Genomic DNA, 23,352 nt, shown 5'->3' with positions numbered 1-23,352 from the left:
ATTTTATATACATTTTATTTATATAATTAAATCGATTTTTTGTTTGTTTTATCTGAGTATTCTCTGAATACCTTGAAGGCCCTGACGGTTCGCCACTGGTGTGTAATACACTGTGTTAATGTAAATCATTGTGCATCACCTGAAGCATGAGCGTCTGCGATGTTTGTTTAAATCCAGCATTATGGAATTAGATTAAATGGAGTGCATGTTGTTTTATCCAAACTTGATTATTTACAGACAAAAATAATCCCTTAATGTTTTGTGTATCTCTTTTTTTCAGATATTGAGTATGCCAAAAGTTTTTCCAAAATGGCAGAGTCTGCTAAGACACTGGCCAGCCAACAGGTAAGACAATTGTATTTTTATACAAACACTTACTTTATTTATAATGTGTATGCTGTATATGATTGTTATCTTGTCTTTGATTGAAATCTATATATATGGAATTGCCAATTTAATAGTATTATCTTTTTCTCCAAGGACTACATGCCATTCAGTGACATCTACGTTTCCACGTTCAAGAACGACATTGAATACAAACAGCTGCTTACTCAAACTGCAATAGCTCTTCAGACCAACAAATACATACAGGTAACAATGAGAAATGGAAATCGCGAGTGCACATACATTAAATCCCTGTATTGTGTTACAGTGGCTGGGACTCTAATATTCTGTAACAGTACTTGCAGATCAGAAAACAAGCATTTCTGATACAATTCATTAACTAACTTTTCTTTATATTTGAAAGCTTTTGAAATAAACAAAATACCTTTTGAAATCCTGTACCTCATTGAATTGTTTTTCCAGCCTCTTCTTGCCCGTAAGAATGACCTCGACAGGTTGAGGAAAGACATCAAGGAGCAGTGGCAGAGGGAGCAAAAGAAAATGGTTTGTAACATGTCCCTGTTTTAATACAGCCTATTAGCTCAAAATCAATGAAGCACATCTTCCTTTTTGCATTTATAAATATCAGTATAGATCCATTTATGGAAGTCAAATCAGCGAAAACACCAACTAGATTACACCAACATCACTTGTTTTTCTGATGGTTAAAAGAAAAAGAGCCCTCTTGGCAGTGTTTACAGTCGCTCCTCATGTGAGGTGAAACAACCAGAAGGGTGTGCCTGACTATGCTTATGATAACCGTTGAACCCCTATGTCAGATTTTAATCACATTATGGTCTATCCGTGTGGTTTGGCAGCAAGAGGCCGTGGCAACCTTGCGTAAAGCACGAGTGCTGAAGGCCCAGAGGAGAGAGGAGTACCAGAAAGCCCACACATCTACCAACCGCTCCCAGGAGGAGCACGCTACCGCTGGCAACAAACAGCTGGAGAAGAAGAGGAAGCTGGAGGAGGACGCTCTGCAGAAGGTAGGCAGGGGAGAATAATATCACAAGTCATGTTCAAGTTTGAAGGTTTTCCACACCAGGGAACATGTCTTTGCAGCAGTGCATAATAGTCCTGAAAACCGTATTATTGACATTAAAGGGATAGTGGAAATGGAACCTCAAATAGTTTCGTTTTAACTTATATACAAGCATAATTACGTACCAAAACAATCACACCTGATGGCGAGGATGACCAGGACCAGGCGCCAGATGATGCACCCCTACGCACAAATAATCTTGACTGGTAGGTCCCTAAGCATAGCTCACGCATCTTAAGATCACCTGTAGCCTTTACAAATATTAATCATTGTTAACCAGTTAATCCCGAAGGTCCCCCCAGTGGACCCCTCCCACAGTTTTTTTTCTCTCACATGTCTCAGGGCTTCTTAACATTTATGAAACTATTAATGTTTCATACCCTTTTTAAAGGTAAGAAACTCCGCTAACTGACAATAAGAACAATTGTTAGCTAGAAAAAACACAAGAGTAATACCAAGCCTTTGAATTAGCATTGAGCGAAACAATGCTAACTAATGCTAACGCTTTTTTACACACAACACACGGTGGAAATGCCCTTATTACTATCTTAACTGCACAAACAAGATATACGATTTAAAGCTGAGACTCCACAGATGTAATGTCATCACTGTAAGACCTCGAATTCCTGGAGCTATCAGCCAGAAAAGAGAAAGTAAACAACATCCGGTTCCAAAAATATTACAATAATTACGTCTTACCTTTTTTGATTTGTGATCAAAAGTTGTGTTCAACGGAATAAAAACGCATCTCAAGGTTAATCCAATGTCGTTGTGTCACGTAGAATTTTTTACTGATAATCAATCATCATATTTATGGCAATATACTCGGTATAAAGTATTGCCGTCTTACAGTCTTATAGTATTGCCTATAGTGAACATTTCTGAACAAATTTCACCCACTGACGACGAATGGCTGGGTTTCTTGGAAACGCATGAGTCGATACGCCATTCTCTGCATTTGCTGTCGCACTACAGCCATACAAAACACATCTATTCACCATAATAAAGGTCGACTATTCACATGCAAATGCTATTGAATGTCCGCCATTGTTTGTGCCCGTCTTCCTCTGCTCTCGTCATCACCCGAAGATTCCCGACGATTCCCGAAGTATTTCGTTTCATTGAGAGGGCGCAGTAAAATTGAAAATAAAATGAAACTAGGCGCATGAAATTAAAAAAAATTGTTTATTATGCTTATTTTTAATACAAATACATAAGTTAAACCCAAAATTCGCGGATTTCCACTATCCCTTTAAGCATTTCATCCACATTCTCACTACTTTCTGTGTGTTTTGTTGTGACCAGGCGGAGGAGGCCCAGGATCAGTACCAGAGCTGCATGGCTGACGCAGGCGTCAGGAAGATGGATCTGGCCAACGCCAAGAGCACCATCCTCACACAGATCAGAGAGATGGTCTTCCAGTGTGACCTCACACTCAAAGCTGTGAGTGGGCACTACATGATACGCAGCAAGCTAACAAGCAGAGTTACGGAGAGAGAAGTTGATTATCCAATAACATTTAGTTGTTATGTACATATCTTACAGGCACAATGCATTATACATTGAGAACAAATGACTTGCTCCTAAAGCAAAGTTTACACTTCAATGTAATTTACTTTTTGGGTTTGGCAGCTCTTGGTGCTAAAACCTTTTTGTACATTTCTAAGATTATAGAAAAGCTCTAAATATGTGCTTCGATACGCCAAGTAGAAGGCATTTATAGGCAAAGAAACACATTCTAATCTTATGTAATCACATAGCCGGCCATTTGTCATGCACTGTACATATTACTACAGCTGGAGTGGTTTGTAAAATTGTTAGTAGAAATGTAGACATTTTAGAAATCTGTCAAGCATTAGAAGTTATCACCAAATACTTGTTTGTTTACCGGTATATTAAATTGAAATAACATAAGCTACAGTTCTAAAATAATGTTTGTCTGCCTGTATTTGTCCTTTTGTGTCTTTTTAAGTGCTCATTTCCCTTTTTTTCTTTCAATCATTCATTAAATGAGTCATTCACCCATTCATCAAACTAATCCGTCTCTCTTCAGGTGACGGTGAACTGGTTCCAGATGCAGCAGGCGCAGACGGTGTCGCTCCCTGCTCACTACCAGGCTCTGAGTGAGAGCTCCAAGTTGTACGAACCGGGTGAATGCTATGCTGAGTTCGTCCGGAACCTGCCCAAAAATCTGCCTAAAGAGCGTCTGCACTCAGACTCCACCTCGTCTGACAATGCCAGGTACCAAGAACTGTGGATTTACACTAAGATTCTGGGATTAGGTCTCAGTATTTAAGCTATGCTAAACCCCATTTGTATTCTCACATTGCAGCTTGTTGCAGGCCATAATGGGGAAAAGTAAATGTGATTTTTAGAATGAAACCTTAATCCTAGAGGAGAGTGTTTCAAAACATCTCCAAGTAACTCATTTTAAAATCTCTTCTTTCAGCAAAGGTAACAGTGAGTCAGAGTGGGAGGAAGCGAGAGAGAGAGAGAGTCAAGGAGAGACAGAATGCATGTTGAATTTGTTGCCCTTCCTCAGGAAATATCTGTGGCGCGGGCTGAATGCAGTGGGGGAGATTGTGAGCGTGAGAGTTGGCTCGGGGTTAGAGCTGTCCCTAAGACTTAGATTGTGAAAGCAGAATCCGCTTCCCATACACACATATACTCATTACCACTAAGAAAATACGCAACGCTTCACTTTCTCAGTAATAAGTTAATGGTAAGATTGATGATGTTATTGTATTTTGTAAGTAAGTGTTGTACTGCTTTGTGGCTTAAAAAGGGAATTTAGTGCTTTCATTATTGTGCAGCTACTGACGTGTTTCATGTGACATTATATGTTGCAATGGTCTACCGGCTGGGCTTATTGTCGTTTCTGTTCCTAATCCTCTCTTTCAGTCTAAGCACAACTAGCATTTCAGACAATTCTTTGAAGTTACACATAACAAATAAAATGGAACTTTTTTTGACTTCATGGCTTTTATTAACATCTGTTAGCAACTATGGAATTATAAAAAGTCTTGGGGGGTCTCCAGAACAGCTTATGTTAGCCTGACAGAAAGGGGCTCATTTTCTTCCAATGAAATGAAGTGGCTCATTTAATAGGGCAAAGGTGCTACATGTGTGTGTCGTGAAGTGGTAATATAATGTCAGTAAATGCTTGCTTGTTTATAACACTGTGCTCCAAGTTTGCTGCTTGGAGTCTTGGGGGTGGGTCTTGGGGACAAAACAGATTATCTGCCAGAAACTGAAATCCAAAAGTCTCAGTGCCTGGAGAAGTAAAAGTTGAGTCACATGTCAAATCCCCGCACTGTAATAAATCAAATTCTAGTGACTCTGGAACAATATAAATCTCATCACGTAACCTTTCATTCTGACTCATTTCCCCAGGTTTGTGTTCAACAAAAGGTCTGTGGGCAGCACTCATTCCTCCCATGGCAACCTGTCGCAGGCATCCATCTACTCTGGTGACGTGCTGAGCGGAGACGAGGTGGACTGTGCCCTTCACCGCTCTACGAAGATCAGCGAGCGCAGGTCCAACAGCAGCACCGACATACCAGGTACTCTCTCATTTAGTAAATACTGATTTCAATTCAAGGAAACACTATGGATTCAAAACTGCTACGAATAACAGCAGACTTGAAGACAAGATCACATTTGATACATGAGTATACAGTATTTTAGATTATGGATGATTCCCAAACTGCAAAATGACTTGTTGCTGAACTCACAGGCATCTTTTATGAGCCTTTTCATGGTCTGTGTTCTGAGTCATGGAAATGTTCTCAGGACTTAAATCAAACCCGTTGTGTGCGGCTTACGCGTCATAAATCCAGAATATACGTGTGACCTGCCTAGAAATAACCAAAACCAACGCTAAGAATATCACTAAACGGGAAGCTGCTTAGGAGCTGGATTTATTTTTTTCCTCTTATTCTGCTTGTGTGTGACTGGTGGTCTTTATGTTTCCTTGCAGCGCTGAGAAGCCAGGCCACGTTGAGAGCCTGGGCCTCCGGTAGTCAGGGCAGCCAGGGCGGGATGTGCAGCGACTCGGAGAGCGCGGGAGGCAGCAGCGAGTCCCGGTCCATAGACTCCCCCACCGCCAGTCCAGGTAAGAGGATTCTATTATTTTCATTAATATAGGATATTTGTAAATGGTTTTATATAAACAAATACATGCAACAAAGAAAGGTAACATTTGAGTAAATTTGGAAAAACACCCAAACTATTAAAGATAATAAAGGCAGTAATACAAATCTGATAATAGCCTGATTTCAAAACAGAAGTAAAAGAAGGTGCACATTATGTATTTATTCTAAGTATAATATTTGTTGTAACTTCCTCATTGTACAACAGACCCACACACTACTCATCTCTAAGTGCACTTCCCTCTACATCTGAAACAGTTTGCCACACTGTGCCAAGCTTTGATACATAAAACCCTGCATGTGCACACGTAGCAGCACAATCTGTTCTCTGCACCGGGATATTGCCCTTGTGCAAATCTGTTGTTAAACTGTACTTTTAAATTAGTCACTGGATATTTGTATGTACAAATTCATGACCTGTGTATGTACCGTCAGGTGACTTCAAGCGACGGCTGCCGAGGACTCCGTCCACTGGCACCATGTCTTCAGCTGATGACCTGGATGAGAGAGAGCAACCATCGCCTTCAGACAACGGTAAGGCGTGTGACCCCTTTTCCTCAGGCAGATGCATACTTGTACATAAACCAATTTTAGGAATGTGTGTGCAGTAGCGCAGGCAGTGTGTGTTGTGTGACAGGGAAGCTATGCAAGAGATGAAGAAAAAAGGAGAAATTACACCAAGACTCGAAGGATGTTTTTTTCCGTGGGTTTCGCTCGGCATCAAATGTTTTTTACACTTGACGGAGCTGCACAGATTGGGTTCATGTTAGTTTGGCCACATGACCTCAGCTCACACTTCCTGTATAGGAGGAGCTGTCTGGGTCAGTGTGTATGTCTATTCTTTCATTGAGAATGGAAGCCGCAAACTAGCCCTCCTATCTCGACCTCATTTTGTAATCGTTTCTTGTGAAACTGTAATTGTGTGCATGATAATAAAGTAACGTTAAGCATCAAATATAATCTGTGTTTATTTTTGCCATTTTTATATGACATCATCACATGATAAAATAATACCTAAAGGCATTTTAAAATAAGTTGAAGTACCCATTCTGTTTTCATATCCTATTATCATATCTTTCATCATATTTCTGACTTTAGGTCTGAAATAATCATTTTCAACCAGTAAATATGAACTACTCCAAATTAAAATATATGTAGTGACGTGACTTGAACAAAGGCTTCTTAGTTGCCCTCACAGAGGCTCAGTTGTTTCTGCTTTAGACTAACAGGAACTGGAAGTCACCTGTCTGACATGTTTCCTCATCTTTGGATCGGATTTTCAGGTCTGGCAGAGATGGTGACGGAGACGGCCAGTTCTCCGGGTCCCTTCAGAAACGCTCAGATGTCCAAAGCCTCTCAAACCCATAAGCTGAGGAAACTACGAGCTCCATCTAAGTGCAGAGAGTGTGACAGCCTGGTAGTTTTCCATGGAGCGGAGTGTGAGGAGGTACAGTACATAACACTCTTTCATAAGCTGTTAAAATGCTCATGGACCTGAGTACTTGCATGCAGAGTACATTAACAGGACATGGAACTTTTTCATGATTAATTAACTGGTGTAACTTTATAGCTGCCCAAGTATTTCATACATTGCAGCAATAACAACATTTATTTGACAACAAACAGAAATATGTAGCCATTATGTGTCTCCACTGTGCTGCCGACATTTATGCTAAGACCTTAAACAAGAAGAGGTAAATCTGTTATTTCATTTGTAGGATTTTGTTTAATCTAAGTGAGAATCAAATGGCCACTTCATACTACTGAATGTAACTCTCTCCTTCTTTCCCCCCAGTGCTCCCTCGCCTGCCATAAGAAGTGTCTAGAAACGCTTGCTATCCAGTGTGGCCATAAAAAGCTGCAAGGCAGACTGCAGCTGTTTGGTATCGACTTTACACAAGCAGCGAAGAACAGTCCAGATGGCATCCCTTTCATCATCAAAAAGTGCACGTCTGAGATTGAGAGTCGAGCCCTCAACATCAAGGTGAACTGAGTTTTCTTTCACAGTGAAATTGTTCATTTTGGATTATAGAGTTTTCAAGCAATACACATTGGAGATATCATTCCTTTTTAAAATGATGATCAAATGTACCAATCCTTTCCTGTTTTTTCCTCACAGGGGATTTATCGTGTGAATGGAGCCAAATCACGCGTGGAGAAGCTTTGTCAGGCGTTTGAAAACGGCAAGGACTTGGTTGAGCTGTCCGACCTCTCTCCTCACGATATCGGCAATGTTCTCAAACTCTACCTGAGACAAGTGGGTCTAAAGATGGTCTCAGACAGTTACAGTTACTGTGAAGAATGGGTACATTAGATATTGTGGTACCAAGTTTGTTTTTAATTATAAAATCAGTTATTTAAAAAAAGCAGTTGATTGGAGTTGCTGAGAACTTTTAGATGTCGTTTTCGGGCTTTTTACTTTTATTTGTTATTCTTTTAAATAAGCATTTTATTTGGTGTACTTACACTGGTAGTTTCCATTGCTAAGAGCATTAAACACATCACTGTTTCCCTTCTCTGCAGCTACCAGAGCCCTTGATCCTATATCGTTACTACAACGATATTATCGGCTTGGCCAAAGAGTGCCAGAGAGTGATAGTGGAGGAGGCGGATAAACCTAAAACAGGAGAGAAGGGGGGGGGCCAGCGTCGGGCTCAACAGAGTCCTCTTCAAGATCAGAGACCTTCTCCGCCAGCTGCCTGCAGCCAACTACAGGACTCTGCGCTTCCTTATAGCTCACCTACACAAGTAAGGGCTGTTTACAAACACACATGCTAACTCATTGTAAGGATTTGTGTCACAAACTTCCTCATGAGACAAAACAGGAAATAGAGACTTCCCTATAGCATAGAGGAAGTAGAACAAACAAACATTATACACATGCTCTATTCATAGTCTAGTTTTTAAATCTGGTTCCAGCTCCAATATTTTTAGAATGACTATTCTGGTCTTCTGTCCTTTACATTTAAATATAGGACTAATTGCAGACACTTATAAATAATCACATGTCAGAAACGGGCTTTGGTTAGAATCGTTTTATGGCATGTTGTATTTATTTAGCTTTACAAAATATTGATCTGCAGAATGTCAGTCTAGCTTTGACTCTGAGACGTTGTCTGTACTTACAACCAAGATACAATTCTTAAAAAATACCAGACAAATGTCCTTTATAAATATCGCCACCCCGTCCGCCCACAGAGTGACGGAGCAGGCGGAGGAGAACAAGATGACTGCGAGTAATCTGGGTATAATCTACGGCCCCACGCTGGTGAAGCCCCGGCAGACGGACGCCGAGGTGTCCCTGTCCTCGCTGGTGGACTACCCCTACCAGGCCCTGATGGTGGAGCTGCTGGTGCGCCACTTCCACGCGGTGTTTGACGTTTCACTTCTGCCCGGCTCCGACAACATCACATCCTGCCAGGCGTCCCCCAGACTCACCCCCCAAGAGAAGGTGCAGCGGCTCAGCAGACACTCCGCCTCCCTGATGGATATCAAAGAGGTGAGGAGGGATTTAGGGATGTGACTAATGCTGCTCTCATATCATGTATTAGAGAATGTCTGACAGTAAGAGCAGCTAAGTGGAAACACGTTTCAATATAAAGTTGTGGAAAGATTTGTGTAAAGTCTGATAAGACTGCAGGTTAGAAATGAAAAGGAGAACTCTGGAGGTTAGAATGAGAAAGAAGTGAGCTTATCAGACCTCTGTAGATCCTTTTCTCTGTTAGAGGCCTGGATCTCTGAAAGTTATAATGTGGGTAATGTAGGCACTAGGGTTGCAACTAATTTGTTTCATTATCAATTCATCTGCAGATTATTTTCCCCCAAAATGCTAAGCTAAGCTAACTTTCTTGGTTATTTTCTGACAACCTAAAGATATTTAGTTTGGTAATGTGATTAGAAAAAACCAGAAAGGCAGGAAATCTCCATATTTCAGGGGCTAAAAGAAAATGTTCTGCCATTGATGCATAAAAGTTATATAATACATTGTATACAGTTAATTAACCAGTGCACCTCTAGTAGGGTACAGGTTTAGACAAAAAAGTAGAATTCTGTGAAGAAATCATTTGAATACTTAAGTAATATGCAATTACAAATATTATATGTGAAGCAAAGGTTAATTAATTAAAAACGGATTCAAATCTGATGAAAAGATTGTAATCTAATTGTTTTTGTCCCTCCAGAGCGCCAAAGTGTACAAGAGATACTCGTCAGTGATCCCCTCCTCACACATCATGAATGAGGTTCACGAGGTGCAGCCGGGGACGGACAGAACGGAGGACTCGGCCTCGGACAGACTCAACGGGGTCCAGACCCTCGCTGAAGGAGACATGCAGAGGTCCACCTTAGTGTTCGGCCGTCCCAGCTCCACCGGCCCCCCCACCACCGCTGTGGCACCAAAGGTCCAGCTCCGCACCCAGCGCACCCGACACGTGTCTCGACCCATCAGCATGCCGCTAGAACGCCTGCCCGCGCCCGCCCACATCAGCGAGAGGAATTACCGTAACGCTGCTGCTAAAGATGACTCCAGCTCCTCTGAACGCGTCTCTGAATCTATTCAGGAGATACCAGAGCCAGAGAAAGCCCGCCAAAGTGGCTCGTCGAGAGTTAGCACCTACTACATCACTCCTTTCATGGACACACACTCCATGCAGAGGAGGACGTGGGACAGGAAGTACAAGCACTATGATGTCACACCCAGGACTGCTAAGATCGTGGCCAACCTCCCACCTGCCAGCACTGGAATACAACCTGTGAAAGCAACCATGCCCGTCACTCTTAGCCCAGCGCTAACAGCTACAGTTAGCCCAGCCATAACCGCTACTGTTAGCTCAGCGCTAACAGCTACAGTCCCTACTTCAAGTAGTGTGAGCAACATGTTCTGCACCCTTCCCTACACAGTGTCAAAGCCGATCTGGACTTATAAAAGGGAAAATGACTCGGATAATTCTGTCGGCGAGGCTAGCAGCTCGCCAAAACTCCCGCTAACGCTCAGGGCGCCGAGAACTCTGCAGCCGCCTCCTGGAACGTTCTACAAGCCCCCCGTTTCTTTTAACAGCAGGGCAAGGACGCTTCCAAACTGGACTACAACTGTTACCACGGTCACCACCACCACAACCACCGCCAGCCCCTCCCTCGCCCTCTCCACCACTGCCCAGGTAGTCTCCTCATCCCCTGCCCTATCAACGAGCCCCCCACTGACTCGGCTCCAGACTCAGGACTCCGTCGACAGCGCCATTGACCCCGAGGTCTCGATCTCTGCCAGCCTTTCCCCCCCACAGTCACCCCCCCCTAGCAGCCCCGACGACCTCAGCCCCAGCGAGACTAAACCCGTGTACCAAAGACTTCGCCCTCGGCGGACGCAGGAGCTCGAACACAGAGAGGCACATTTTGTCTGAAGCCAAAAAAACACATATTATATCTGTAAATATTATTGTATCCGTGCCATAGTGTATACATCGGAACACGTTTTTTATAATACAAGCTGAGTGGGAGAAATGTAGGCCTGTGAAAATAAACCATGAAAGTGTTATAAGTACTAATATATTGTATTTTACATATTCAAGTCCAAATGTCAACAGTGGTTGCTCTCCCAAGCGTTCAAAGCAGACAACATTGTATTTTTAGTGCTATTAAGTTATAAATACATGAATTATCCATTTTTATGTCAAAGATAGAAAGAAATGTGTCAACCACAACATGACATCTGTCTCTGAAGAATTGTACGTCTATTATTTTCCTTGTTTGAATTGAACCTCTTAGTTCCTGTACAATGTTTGATTTGTTATGAAATTATATTTGATGTAATCACACAATGCACTTAACGCAGGTTCAAATTCTAATGTGCCTTTTTATGTTAGAATTTGCTTAAGTTTTATTCTTCAATGAACAGATGGAAGTATTTTTAACATGAGGTTTTTTATTTTAAAGAGTTCAACATTGTCTCTTTCAAATGAGTCCTTTGATGCCTGTGATTGGTACATCTTTTCTCAGTATGTAAACCTTATGTATCTGTTTACGTTTTTTTATATCCATTCATACATACTGCATGTTCGTCACAGTAATGTTGTTCCATTGCATTATTGTGACCATACAGAAAAAAATGACATGATGCAATAGTGATTGCTGCAAATTAAAAATGCATTTGTAATTGTTACTTCTGTTCCAAAGGAGTTTTTCTTTTTACTGTTCAATACCTCAGAGAACCAGGATGTGTTTTATTTATTCTAACAGACCAAATTACTGTCTCCTTTTCTAAAATGCATCCTATTTTGTATTTCAAACCTGTATGCATTCAAATTCATGGCAGTATTGGACAACTTGGAGAATGGAAAAGTGGCCGATCATTTTCTCTATCTTTTAAGTTCTCACCTTTTGGTCTTTGAAACAACAGAACATTGTGAAATCATACGTCACAAGAGCCAACAAAAATGTCTTGAGAATGACTTAATTCTTCCAACCAACTCCTAAAATAAAAAAAGCACATTTCCACAGAAAAGCAGAACTAGATTATCAAAGAATTTGCCAATAATTTTCTGCCCAACAACTAATCAACTAACGTTTCACCTCCATTCCAATATCTGTTCAGTACATGCAGAGAACCGAGGATATACCTGTAACTATTTATTTTTTTAGCCCTGTAGAAATAAGTTTACTGTATTATTTATACTTGTTAATTGCATCCTATTTTGTATTTCTACTAGGGCTGGGCGACATTACATTGATATTGTGAAATAAGACTTGATATCGTCTAAGTAAGATCATGGTCATATACCTTAAGGTCTTTTTTCAGTAAATATATGTTTCCTGTTTATTATTGTTTGCCAGTTAGCACTTTTCCACATTATAAATGATTCGTTCATTGTGTAAATATCTTCTAGAAGCACCAACCCTATACACTATTGTTACAATATTGATGTATTTAGTCAAAGATATTATAATAATAGATTTTATAATAATTGATTTTCTGCTTATCGGCCAGCTCTAATTTAACCCATGGATCCTGTGAGATTTTTTTGTTATAGTTTACTGAGGTCTGAGAATGACAAATTGGAGTTGTGTGACATGGTTTACACTGAGCTTTGTGCAGGGTTAAGCCTATAATTTACGTTGGTTTTCGGCTAAGCGTGTCTGTTTTTCGATGGTTCTCAGCAGGTTCAAGTGCTTTTAATGTCAAACTGTCAGGGCTGCACATTCTCCAGACCTAATCACTCCTCCACCTCGTCGCCGAGTCATTTCAGACAGGTACGACACAAAAACACCTCTGATTTTGTCATGTAACTGCATGAAAAATGAAATTTGAAGTTGTTAACCTGGAGAACTTTCCTGCAGAGACGGTGACTGCCGGTACATTTTTCTCATGGACATTTCAACAGACCTTTTAGCTCCTACTGTGATCCATCCTGTAACCCCTCTCGGCACAGGGCAGTCTTCCCTCTCTATCCCCCCTTTCTTCTCCAGCAGATATCCACCTAATTCTGCTTCAAAATGGATGACTGTTGTCTTTTTTCTGCCTGTCCATGTTGAGCTGGGAGATTAGAGCAATCAGATTAGGAGTGCTGCTGACCTGCAGGCAGAGGAGAGAGAGAGAGAGTGGGCAGCCAGGAGACACACACAGCTCTTTTACCTTGCTTAATGTTTGGCACTACTTCAGCTGCTCTGTGAACCGGTTTCTCTAGATGTCGTACGACTTTTACATCATTCTATAAGAGGTAAGGAACTTGCTTTATTGACTACATAGTAAGATGATGTATACGCTGACAGGTTGATAATAGCTAATTAAATGCTTGTAACATAATGAAATGAAATAGATGTTGGTCGATGCTTTTTTTAAAATGTTTTTCCCCTTATGACTTCTTGTATCGGTTACTTTAGTTGATGCCGTTTTTCTACATTTCTACACATTTCTGTGCAAGGAGGTCCTGTTATGTGTAATTGCTGTTTGAGTAATAATAAGGTTATTTCAGAGAAGTCAGACATAATGGAAGCCTTCACTCTCCTCTTGTAGTCTCACAGTCTTTGTCCTTTTGTTTTCTGGTATTTCTGTCCCTGCATACTCAGTCTGCTAGTCTGTGGTAATCTAGTTGACATGTCACTCTGAACAAATTACTCTTCATGTCTGACGTTCTCTGAGCTCCACTGCACATAACCTGTGGATGTGATTGGCATTTGAAGTTGTTTTCAATTTGGAAATGAGTTTTTCCTTTGGTGTTAGTCTGTATGATAGAGCAGGTGCAAATTGAATTCATAAATCACCTCGACAGCATTTTAATTATTGTGATAATGTTCGACTTTTATTTTCCTGCAGAGAAATCTCCTTCTGCCAACATGGCTGAACAAAACACCTTAATGGGTGGTAGTGTTTTGCTCAGGAGCACTTCAGCAGGGTGTGTTTTTGTAAGAGGGTTTGTCCAGGGTTGTAGTCAAGACCACCTTAAATACATCCGAGTAAGGGCTAAGGTCAGGTACCTTCATGTTTGAGTCAAGTCAGGTCCAAAACCAAATATAGATCAAAGTCAGTACAACTCGAGACAAATAACAAAACACTTGCATTCCTAATGGGGAAAGCATCGTTTGTAATTCATTTTCCATATATCTATAGGATTGATTGATAGTAGTAGACCGAATATAGACTTTTGAAAAAGCAACAACCAACAGAAACAAAAGTGGACCCTGCAGTGTAAAATATGTTTTCACATAAATAATTTGGTTGATAATGAGAAATCCCTCGTGGCCCCAAGACCAGACCCAAGAATTGTAGTCCAATTTCTTTCCGTGTCAGTTGTTCCCAAGTTTGTCCAGAGTCTCTGTGAGAAGTAAACGGCAGTGTGTGGTCACTGATGGAGCGTTGTGTATCTGCAGGTTTGTCACAGTCTGATGACCCCTTCCAGGGGTGAAGCTGCAGAGCAATGAAGACAGGCTCTCAAATCCGCCTGTTACTGTGGAAAAACTGGACCCTCCGCAAGAGGCAGAAGGTAGCATTTATGTGACAGTAGTCAGACAAAACCTTGGATAAAAATAACACCACAAACTACAGCTTTCTCTGAATATGATACATTTCAGGATTGCACACCATTTTACAGATTTCCAACCGTTTCTGTGTGTTTTTAACCCTGCTTTACTTGTTTCTGTCCAGGGCCGCTTCATAGTTGAGATCTGCTGGCCTGTGTTGTTATTTGTTGGTCTGGTGTGGCTGAGGAAGGCCAATCCACTGTACCAGAAACATGAATGTAAGACAAAGCTCTTCTTAAACAAGCTATGTTAGTGATTTCTTTGAACAAATTATTCTAGAATCAAGACGCTACACTATAATGTGAAATTGCTGGAGGGATTAACACATGTTAACCTCGAGGCAACTCTTGTAAAATCACTTTACGAGCCTTCAAGTTTTCACAAGTGAGTTGTCTGTTTCTTCAGGCCATTTCCCAAACAAGGCCATGCCGTCAGCAGGGATTCTGCCCTGGATCCAGGGAATCTTCTGCAACGTCAACAACCCCTGCTTCAGATATCCCACCAGAGGAGAGTCTCCGGGTGTTGTCTCCAACTACAACAACTCAGTGTAAGACACATCAAAGCATTTCCAACACCGTAGAAACTTTTGCAGAACCTAATAAAGCTGTAATTTGGGTGAAAAATAATTTCATTATCATCTGATAATTAAATCCGACGTTAGACCCTAGTGCTCTAGCGCTGATTACAGATGATACACTAGGCTTGTATGAAATGAGATAAAGCACTATAACATTGTATATTATTACTTGTCTTCAGATTGGCACGGTTCTATGTTGATGCCCAGGAGCTCCTGCTGGAGGAGAGGGAGGTCCAGGAGATCGGCCGTCTTTGGCATGAAATGTCGTCCTTCTCAAACATCATGGAAACGTTACGCAACAACCCATCTGTGGTGTTAGGTAAAGCGCAAAAGTGATAAAGGTTTCAGACGGAAGCACTTCTCTTGATAGTAAAATAATTATTAGAAGCCTTTTTCTCAACCCTGTTATCAGAAGAGAAATAGGCTGTGGGCGAGCAGAGAGCCGAGTTGGTAGGGTGCAGACCACATGGGTGTAAACGACCTAAGTCTCTGACTTGATTCCTGTCTGTCTCGACTATCACTATAAAATAAAAGCATACTAATCAGTCTTTGATACAAAACCAAAGGTAAACAACATTTCCCCTAAAAAGGATATTTCCTTTTAATTTTTTATAAACTCTTATCCTATCCTGACAGGGAAGTGAAGCAACACTTTGATCTTAACCTTTTTGTTTGTTTGGCTTTCGACACATCCTCTTTGTGTTGGTGTTTCATGTCTTGTGTTCGTCACAATAGGTCCTCACTTTCTCTCTTTTTTTTTAAAAACAATGTGTCTTACTTTAAATGTCACCACTAATGTCGGTCCATTTTGCTAAATGAGTTTGCTTCCAATGGCAGTAATCCTTCAGATGTTGCATTTCCAACTGCTGGATAAACACTTTATATATGTTATGTTATTACTGAGGTAATCACTTGATTGGGTTAGCTACAGAATAAGCTATGGAGTCATTTATCCAATGTGTAAAACATCAATTTCCTCAATTAGACAAACAGGATTGTCCATATTAATATAATTGTTATTCTGAGTATTACTGCATTTGAAATGACCTCCAAAAGTTTTGGCAGGGATCTGCGTTAACACAAATCCTCTTGCTGGACTTTTCTTCCGCTGCCAGACTGTCTGGCTGCCAATTATTTCCTCTGTAGTCCAGACTGTTGTCAATATTGTATGTAGTTGCTCTAACCTTTCACTATCTCTTCTCTTGATGTTTCAGGTCGTGGGCTGAAGCTTGATGATATTCTGAAGGATGATGAAAATTTCACCGCCTTCCTCTTGCAAAACGCCGCCCTCTCAGAGTCTATTGTCTACCAGTTCGTCAATGCAGAAATACGACTGGAACAGGTGCAGTGGGATAAGAGGAAGCTTGGACTGATATTAAATCATCTTTGCTGATTTGTAAAGAATAAGGACTTACATATTTTTCTGTTGTTTATAACCAATATTAAGTCAAACTTCATTGTTAATCTTTCAGTTTGTGTGTACAGACAGAGAGATCGAAATACCCCTTCCCACAATCCCGAATACAAAAATACAAATATATATACAAATATTTATAAAAAGACACAACAGACATATTTATACATATGCACACATTAAGACACAACAATCAATATATACAAAATAACAGTCAGATTTCATTGTAATGATATTTGCTGAATCTTTGAGACATATCCCACCATAAACTCAGTATTCCCTTTCTTATCTTCCCCAGTTTGCGTTTGGTATCCCGGACCTGCAGCTGAAAGACATCGCCTGCAGCCAGGCTCTGCTCGACCACTTCATCATCTTCCCGAGTCGCATGGGGCTCCACGGGGTCCGCAACGCCATGTGTGCCCTCAGCCAGACGAGGCTGCAGAGGGTAGAGGACGAACTGTATGACAATCTGGACTTCTTCAAAGTCTTCAAACTGGTGAGTTGTGCTTTGAACAAATATGGAATGTGTGTATGTCACTGTTATCTATTATATACAATGGTACATCATTAATGGACTCTGAATCGCATAATATCCTGTATTTTCGATGACCTTCATAAAGTGGATGTTGTTCCTGGCATCCATCCTTTCCTCCTTGTGTTTACTTGACATGGCAGTCATCATTTCCACTGATAGATCCTCTGAAGGTTGCATTTGTTGGAAAAAAGATGTCCCTCTTCCTGTTCTGCAGACAGACTTATCAATGTGTTAGTGTGCCTCTCAATGCTTTATTGCTGCCCTGTGCTGTCTGTACTACTTAGCTCCAAGGCCATGTGTTCCCACTGAAGAAGAAGGGCACTGTGGTTTTAGCTAACATTTCTTTAACAGTAGTTTAATGGTGTTTTTATTGGAGGGGTGAAAAGAGACATATTTGCTGCACTAGCTGGCAGTGTGTGTGTGTGTGTGTGTGTGTGTGTGTGTGTGTATATCTGTTTGTGTTCGCGGTGTCACCCAGTGCAACAGAGTGACTCACTGATGTGTTTTTAATAGACAGCAACAGAACTCCAAGGCGCAGAGCAATAAGCTACACTATAGTGTTGGTTTTGAAGAAAGAAAAATATAAAATATCACCAGACTGATCATTCAAAGTCACACATCATATTTTGAAGTCAATAGGCAGATTACTGTAAAGAGGTTCAGTCATTGGTACACGTTTATTTATAAAGCTTTGTTGGGTAAACTCCCGTATTATATCTGCTCTCTGATAACACAGAGAGTTGCAAGCAGCTATTGTCTGAGATCGCATGATGTAGTATTGTTAGATGTGCCAAGAGCAAGGACTGTCTTAGGTAAGACAGCTTTTATGTGCGCAGCTCCACTTGCTTGGAACAATCTTCAGCAAGAATTGAAACTGAGCAATCTCATTCCTCTGCATGTTTTTAAAGCTAGGCTAAATGAAATGCTCGTTGATACTATGGGCACTTGTAAATGTCTATAACTAGGTAAATGTATCCTGTAAATATAATGTATAATGTCCTTTATTGTTTCATGTGGAACCTATTTGCTGCAGGTCTCCCTTGAAAAAGAGATTTATGATCTCAATGGGACCAATCTGGTTAAATAAAGGTGTGAAATGAAATGAAACTGTACTGTGAAATATATGTAGAGGAAGAAGATGGATGGTTAAATACGGTGTGACTTGAATTGCAGTGCAATCATCCTGTTAACTCGGTCAGTGCTGTGCTTTAACAGTCACACATTTAAAGAAGACTTAAAGAGGCCCTATTTTGCTTTTTGGGGTCGCCTCGATTGGACACATTTGTTTTCGTCTCTGACATAGTGACATTACACTAGCACTCAAACATTGTACGCGATAGGCTAAGGGGCGGGACATCTCTAAGCTTATCACAACAGAGCCGGCCATCTAGGGCGAAAGAGGTACTGTATGAGCATTAAAGCATGTAATCATGTCATAGTAGATACAAATGAACCTGAAATAGGGCCCCTTTATGGTTGATAATAAAGACATGCCCCAATCACCTGCATAGACACTTTTTATGTATTTAGTTTACTTAGCAATATAGTGTAGTGAGGTTGACTGTAATATTGTTTTCATAATAGCTTTGGCATTCTGCATTGTGGGTTTCCTTGTGATTGAAAAGGTGTCTGTGCTGCTTTGTGCTGAGAATATAGTCACAATTAGTTTTGAGTTGTGGCTCGACGTCAGGTGGCTCATTATTATATGAAGAGCTGCTTGTGACTCCATGAGTGCATGTGATGCCTAGTGGCTGATTGTACCTTTTACAATTGTTTCTAAATGTTTACTTGTGTATTTACAAAAGGCAAGAAACAAAGAGAAGGCAGAACAACAGAGCCTCTCCTTTCTTATTTATTTGAATGAGTGCTTGAAGTAGGAGGCGTGTGGTGCAGTGGGTTGTGTGTTGGTGTTCGGATCAGGGGGTCACAGGTTCAAACCCCACTGCCGTCAGCTTGTCGTTGTGTCCCTGAGACACTTCACCCCAACTTGCTCCTGTGGGGATTGCCCACAGTATTGAGTATGTAAGTCGCTTTGGATAAAAGCGTCTAACATGAGACATGTAATGTAATGAGTAGACACAGCTCGGCATGTTTTATTGAAGAAAAACAATATAAAAGTAGCATTGAACATCAACAAACTCTGCTATATTTATACTTGACAGCCTTCAATTTCTTCTCTACGAGTTGAGGTTCAGCTCGAGTGAGTCAGGTGACTGGCTCAGGGTTTGGTTATGGCATTATCCCTCTTGGCCTGTTTCTGTAATGGGCTTATCTAGACCCCGCCTGGAGCATGTGAGCTATTCTGTAAGACGTGTGGCTGCGTCTCGTATAAGTACTCTACCAACAGGTGCCTGTTTAAAGGGAACACCTGGCTATCTGTTTGCAGTGTTGCAGTGCTGTCTTAACCTCTTTCTTGAGGACAAAACAAAATTAGTAATCTGAATATTTGAGTAGCTCGAGTAGTTGTAAAAGAGCTTTGCTAGATGTAAATTGATAAACTAAATGACTAGGAACAACCACATCTGAGTGTAAATAATTTATTAGCTTGATATCAATTATATATATCATTATCATTCTTTTCTTTGAATTGTCTCTTTTCTCTTTTTAATATTTAAGCATATTAAAGGTGGGGTAGGTAAGTTTGAGAAACCGGCTCGAGATACACTTTTTGTTATATTCCATGGAATGCTCTTAACATCCGAAAGCAATGAATATCTGAAGTGCTTTGACAAAAAATACATAAAAAAATGTCATCTGTGGAAGCCGTAATACTGTAAAAAGTACAACCAATCCGTTTAGCCTGCCGCCTTGTCTGTCATCTCGTGCCCTCATTGGGCGTGCCGTCATTGGGCGTGCATTGCAGCAGTGCTTCAATGACTCGCCAGCAACAGGCGGCCACTTTCACCAGTCTGCTGACGTCATGTGCGCGTTCGTATGTGTTGTGTGTGTGTTTCCCCTCTCTCTCCAAGTGACGTTCTTACCCTCATTACCTCTGCCCGCCCTACCACCTGTCCTCTGGACCCTATCCCTTCAAACCTCCTTCAGACTATCGCTCCTGATATTCTACCGTTTCTCACCCATTTCATCAACACTTCTCTAACTTCTGGTCACTTTCCAAACAGTCTCAAGGAGGCAAGAGTAAACCCTCTCCTAAAGAAACCCACTCTCAACCCGTCAGATGTTATAAACTACAGGCCTGTCTCTCTCCTCCCGTTCCTGTCTAAAATACTTGAACGCGCTGTCTTTAGACAACTCTCCTGCTATCTCCATCAGAACAACCTTCTGGATCCGCACCAGACTGGTTTCAAGGCAGGTCACTCCACAGAAACTGCCCTCCTTGCTGTCACTGAGGAACTGCACACTGCCAAAACTGCATCCCTCTCCTCTGTCATCATCCTGTTGGACCTGTCTGCTGCATTCGACACGGTGAATCATCAGATCCTCCTTCGCACTCTCCAAGCACTTGGAGTTTCAGGCTCTGCACTTTCCCTCCTCACCTCATACCTGAAAGACCGTACGTACAGGGTGACTTGGAGAGGGTCTGAGTCCCACCCTTGTCAATTAACTACAGGGCTCTGTTCTTGGTCCCCTCCTCTTCTCCCTGTACACAAACTCGCTCGGATCAGTCATTAGCCCGCATGGTTTTTCTTACCACTGCTACGCTGATGACACCCAATTAATTCTGTCCTTTCCCCGCTCAGAGACCCAGGTCGTTGTACGCATCTCTGCTTGTCTAGCTGACATCTCTCAGTGGATGTCTGATCATCACCTCAAGCTCAACCTTGACAAGACTGAACTGCTTTTCCTTCCGGGAAAAGATTGTCCAACTCTTGACCTAACAATCAACATCGGCACCTCTGTTGTTTCCCCGACTCAGACTGCAAGGAATCTGGGTGTGACCCTAGATAACAACCTGTCCTTCACTGCAAACATAGCTGCTACAACCCGCTGCTGCAGATACACGCTTTACAACATCAGGAGGATGCGTCCCCAGCTGACCCAGAAAGCGACGCAGGTTCTGGTCCAGGCTCTCGTCATCTCACGCCTAGACTACTGCAACTCCCTCCTGGCTGGTCTACCTGCATGTGCCATCCGACCTCTGCAGCTCATCCAGAATGCAGCGGCTCGTCTGGTCTTCAACCTTCCTACATTCTCCCACACCACTCCGCTCCTCCGCTCCCTTCACTGGCTTCCGATAACTGCTAGAATCCACTTCAAGACAATGGTACTTGCTTACCATGCTGCGAATGGATCTGGCCCTTCCTACATCCAGGACATGGTTAAACCGTACACCCCAGCACGTGCACTCCGCTCTGCATCAACCAAACGGCTCGCTGCACCCTCGCTGCGAAGGGGACCCAAGTTCCCATCAGCAAAAACACGTGGGTTTGCTATCCTGGCTCCAAGATGGTGGAATGAGCTCCCCATTGACATCAGGACAGCAGATAGCTTACACACCTTCCGGCGCAGACTGAAAACTCATCTCTTTCGACTCCACTTCGAGCAATAGAACTATTAACAAAGCACTTATATACTAATAAAGGGCTGGCTTATCTAAAGCCAGTTGAGTAGCACTTGAAATGTTTTTGCTCTCTGAAGCCTGATGTACTTATATGATTCTGTTTTCTTCAAGTTTGTATTTTGTTGGTCGAACGCACTTATTGTAAGTCGCTTTGGATAAAAGCGTCAGCTAAATGCAATGTAATGTTGGAGGAGGTGCTCTGTAAGGAAGTCTGAAGGAAGGGGCGGATTATATTTGGCTGTGTACTTTCAAATTTTAGGGCACTCGAGCCGGTTTCTGAAACGTACCTACCCCACCTTTAAGGTACCTTTTTTAGTTTATGTAGTACATGAGTTTTTTTCCATTCTCTAAATTCAATAGAATATATATAAACACATTTCCATCTATAATGTTACACTTTGTAAACTCTGCAGGGTCAATAAAGCTTATCCTATATTAAATATCATGTAACATATTTGATATGAAGGTCTGCAAAAAGCTTTTGTTGTAAGCATTTGTAAATACATTTTTGCAAGAAAGTATTTATCCAAAACAGCATATCAGTACTTTAAAACTGATATGCAGAATTGTGTTGAATTGTGAGACATCACCTTTTTCTCCACTGTCTAATTGACTAAATATTCATATTGGAAACATATTTATCCACACAATTTTGGTTTCTTGACTTTGTATAGGGATGGCTTGATAAATATTTGTCATGTTTCATACAAATTTAATAACGTCATTTTCAAAAGTAACACTTACTGTATTATAGTACCCTAAGGAGGAAATACATAGCCCACATACTGCTTCTTTTTATTCAAACGTTTTCACATTCAGAACTAGGGTCAATGTACAGTCAAATGCAAGATTACAATTATTTTGACAAATACCTCAACAATATTATTAAAGTGTTGTCCTTTTTGGGCTTTCCAAAACTATTCATACAATGAGATTCTCATACTGTATACAGTTGCAAGAAAAAGTATGTGAACCCTTTGGATTCTCCACACATAGCGTTGTGTGTTCCTTCCAAACAACTCAACTTTGGTTTCATCTGTCCACAGAATATGTTGCCAGTAGTGCTGTGGAACATCCAGGTGCTCTTTTGCAAACTTCAAAGGTGCAGCAATGTTTTTTCTGGACAGCAGTGGCTTCCTCCGTGGTGTCCTCCCATGAATTCCATTCTTGTTCAGTGTTTTACGTATCGTAGATTCGTCAACAGAGATGTTAGCATGTGCCAGAGATTTCTTTAAGTCTCTAGCTGACACTCTAGGATTCTTCGTCACCTCATTGAGCATTCTGCGCTGTGCTCTTGCAGTCATCTTTACAGGACGGCCACTCCTAGGGAGAGTAGCAACAGTGCTGAACTTTCTCCATTTATAGACACTTTGTCTTACCGTGGACTGATGAACATCAAGGCTTTCAGAGATACCTTTGTAACCCTTTCCAGCTTTATGCAAGTCAACCATTCTTAATCGTAGGTCTTCTGAGAGCTCTTTTGTGCGAGGTATGGTTCACATCTGGCAATGCTTCTTAAGAATAGCAAATTCAAAACTGGTGTGTATTTTTTATAGGGCAGGGCAGCTTTAACCAACACCTCCAATCTCGTCTCATTGATTGGACTCCAGGTTGGCTGACTCCTGACTCCAATTAGCTCTTGAAGAAGTCTTGAAGCCTAGGGGTTCACATACTTTTTCCACCCTACACTGTGAATGTTTACATGGTGTGTTCAATAA

General features: G+C 41.4%; 2 protein-coding genes across 2 annotated transcripts in view; both read left to right on the top strand.

The window, feature by feature from the left end:
* LOC117542140 (rho GTPase-activating protein 29-like) overlaps positions 1-11,731 on the top strand; it is a 32,631-nt gene extending 20,900 nt beyond the window's left edge. The window contains 16 exon segments of the mRNA XM_034209606.1: positions 281-345; positions 481-591; positions 808-888; positions 1,203-1,370; positions 2,732-2,869; positions 3,480-3,667; positions 4,820-4,989; positions 5,406-5,540; positions 6,013-6,111; positions 6,861-7,024; positions 7,373-7,561; positions 7,697-7,834; positions 8,101-8,208; positions 8,210-8,325; positions 8,776-9,076; positions 9,759-11,731. Coding sequence (XP_034065497.1) covers positions 281-345; positions 481-591; positions 808-888; positions 1,203-1,370; positions 2,732-2,869; positions 3,480-3,667; positions 4,820-4,989; positions 5,406-5,540; positions 6,013-6,111; positions 6,861-7,024; positions 7,373-7,561; positions 7,697-7,834; positions 8,101-8,208; positions 8,210-8,325; positions 8,776-9,076; positions 9,759-10,973 — 3,386 coding nt within the window. The 3' untranslated portion in view covers positions 10,974-11,731.
* A 1,499-nt stretch (positions 11,732-13,230) lies between these two features.
* Positions 13,231-23,352, top strand: part of LOC117541862 (retinal-specific phospholipid-transporting ATPase ABCA4-like) — a 51,367-nt gene continuing 41,245 nt past the window's right edge. The window contains 7 exon segments of the mRNA XM_034209126.1: positions 13,231-13,286; positions 14,437-14,549; positions 14,711-14,804; positions 14,992-15,133; positions 15,343-15,482; positions 16,378-16,505; positions 16,876-17,073. Of these exon segments, the coding sequence (XP_034065017.1) occupies positions 14,484-14,549; positions 14,711-14,804; positions 14,992-15,133; positions 15,343-15,482; positions 16,378-16,505; positions 16,876-17,073 (768 nt within the window). The 5' untranslated portion in view covers positions 13,231-13,286; positions 14,437-14,483.

The sequence above is a fragment of the Gymnodraco acuticeps genome, unplaced genomic scaffold (assembly GCF_902827175.1).
Source record: "Gymnodraco acuticeps unplaced genomic scaffold, fGymAcu1.1, whole genome shotgun sequence".
NCBI lineage: Eukaryota > Metazoa > Chordata > Actinopteri > Perciformes > Bathydraconidae > Gymnodraco > Gymnodraco acuticeps.
The sequence above is the reverse complement of the archived record's forward strand: the minus strand, read 5'-3'. Positions and strand labels throughout refer to the sequence as shown.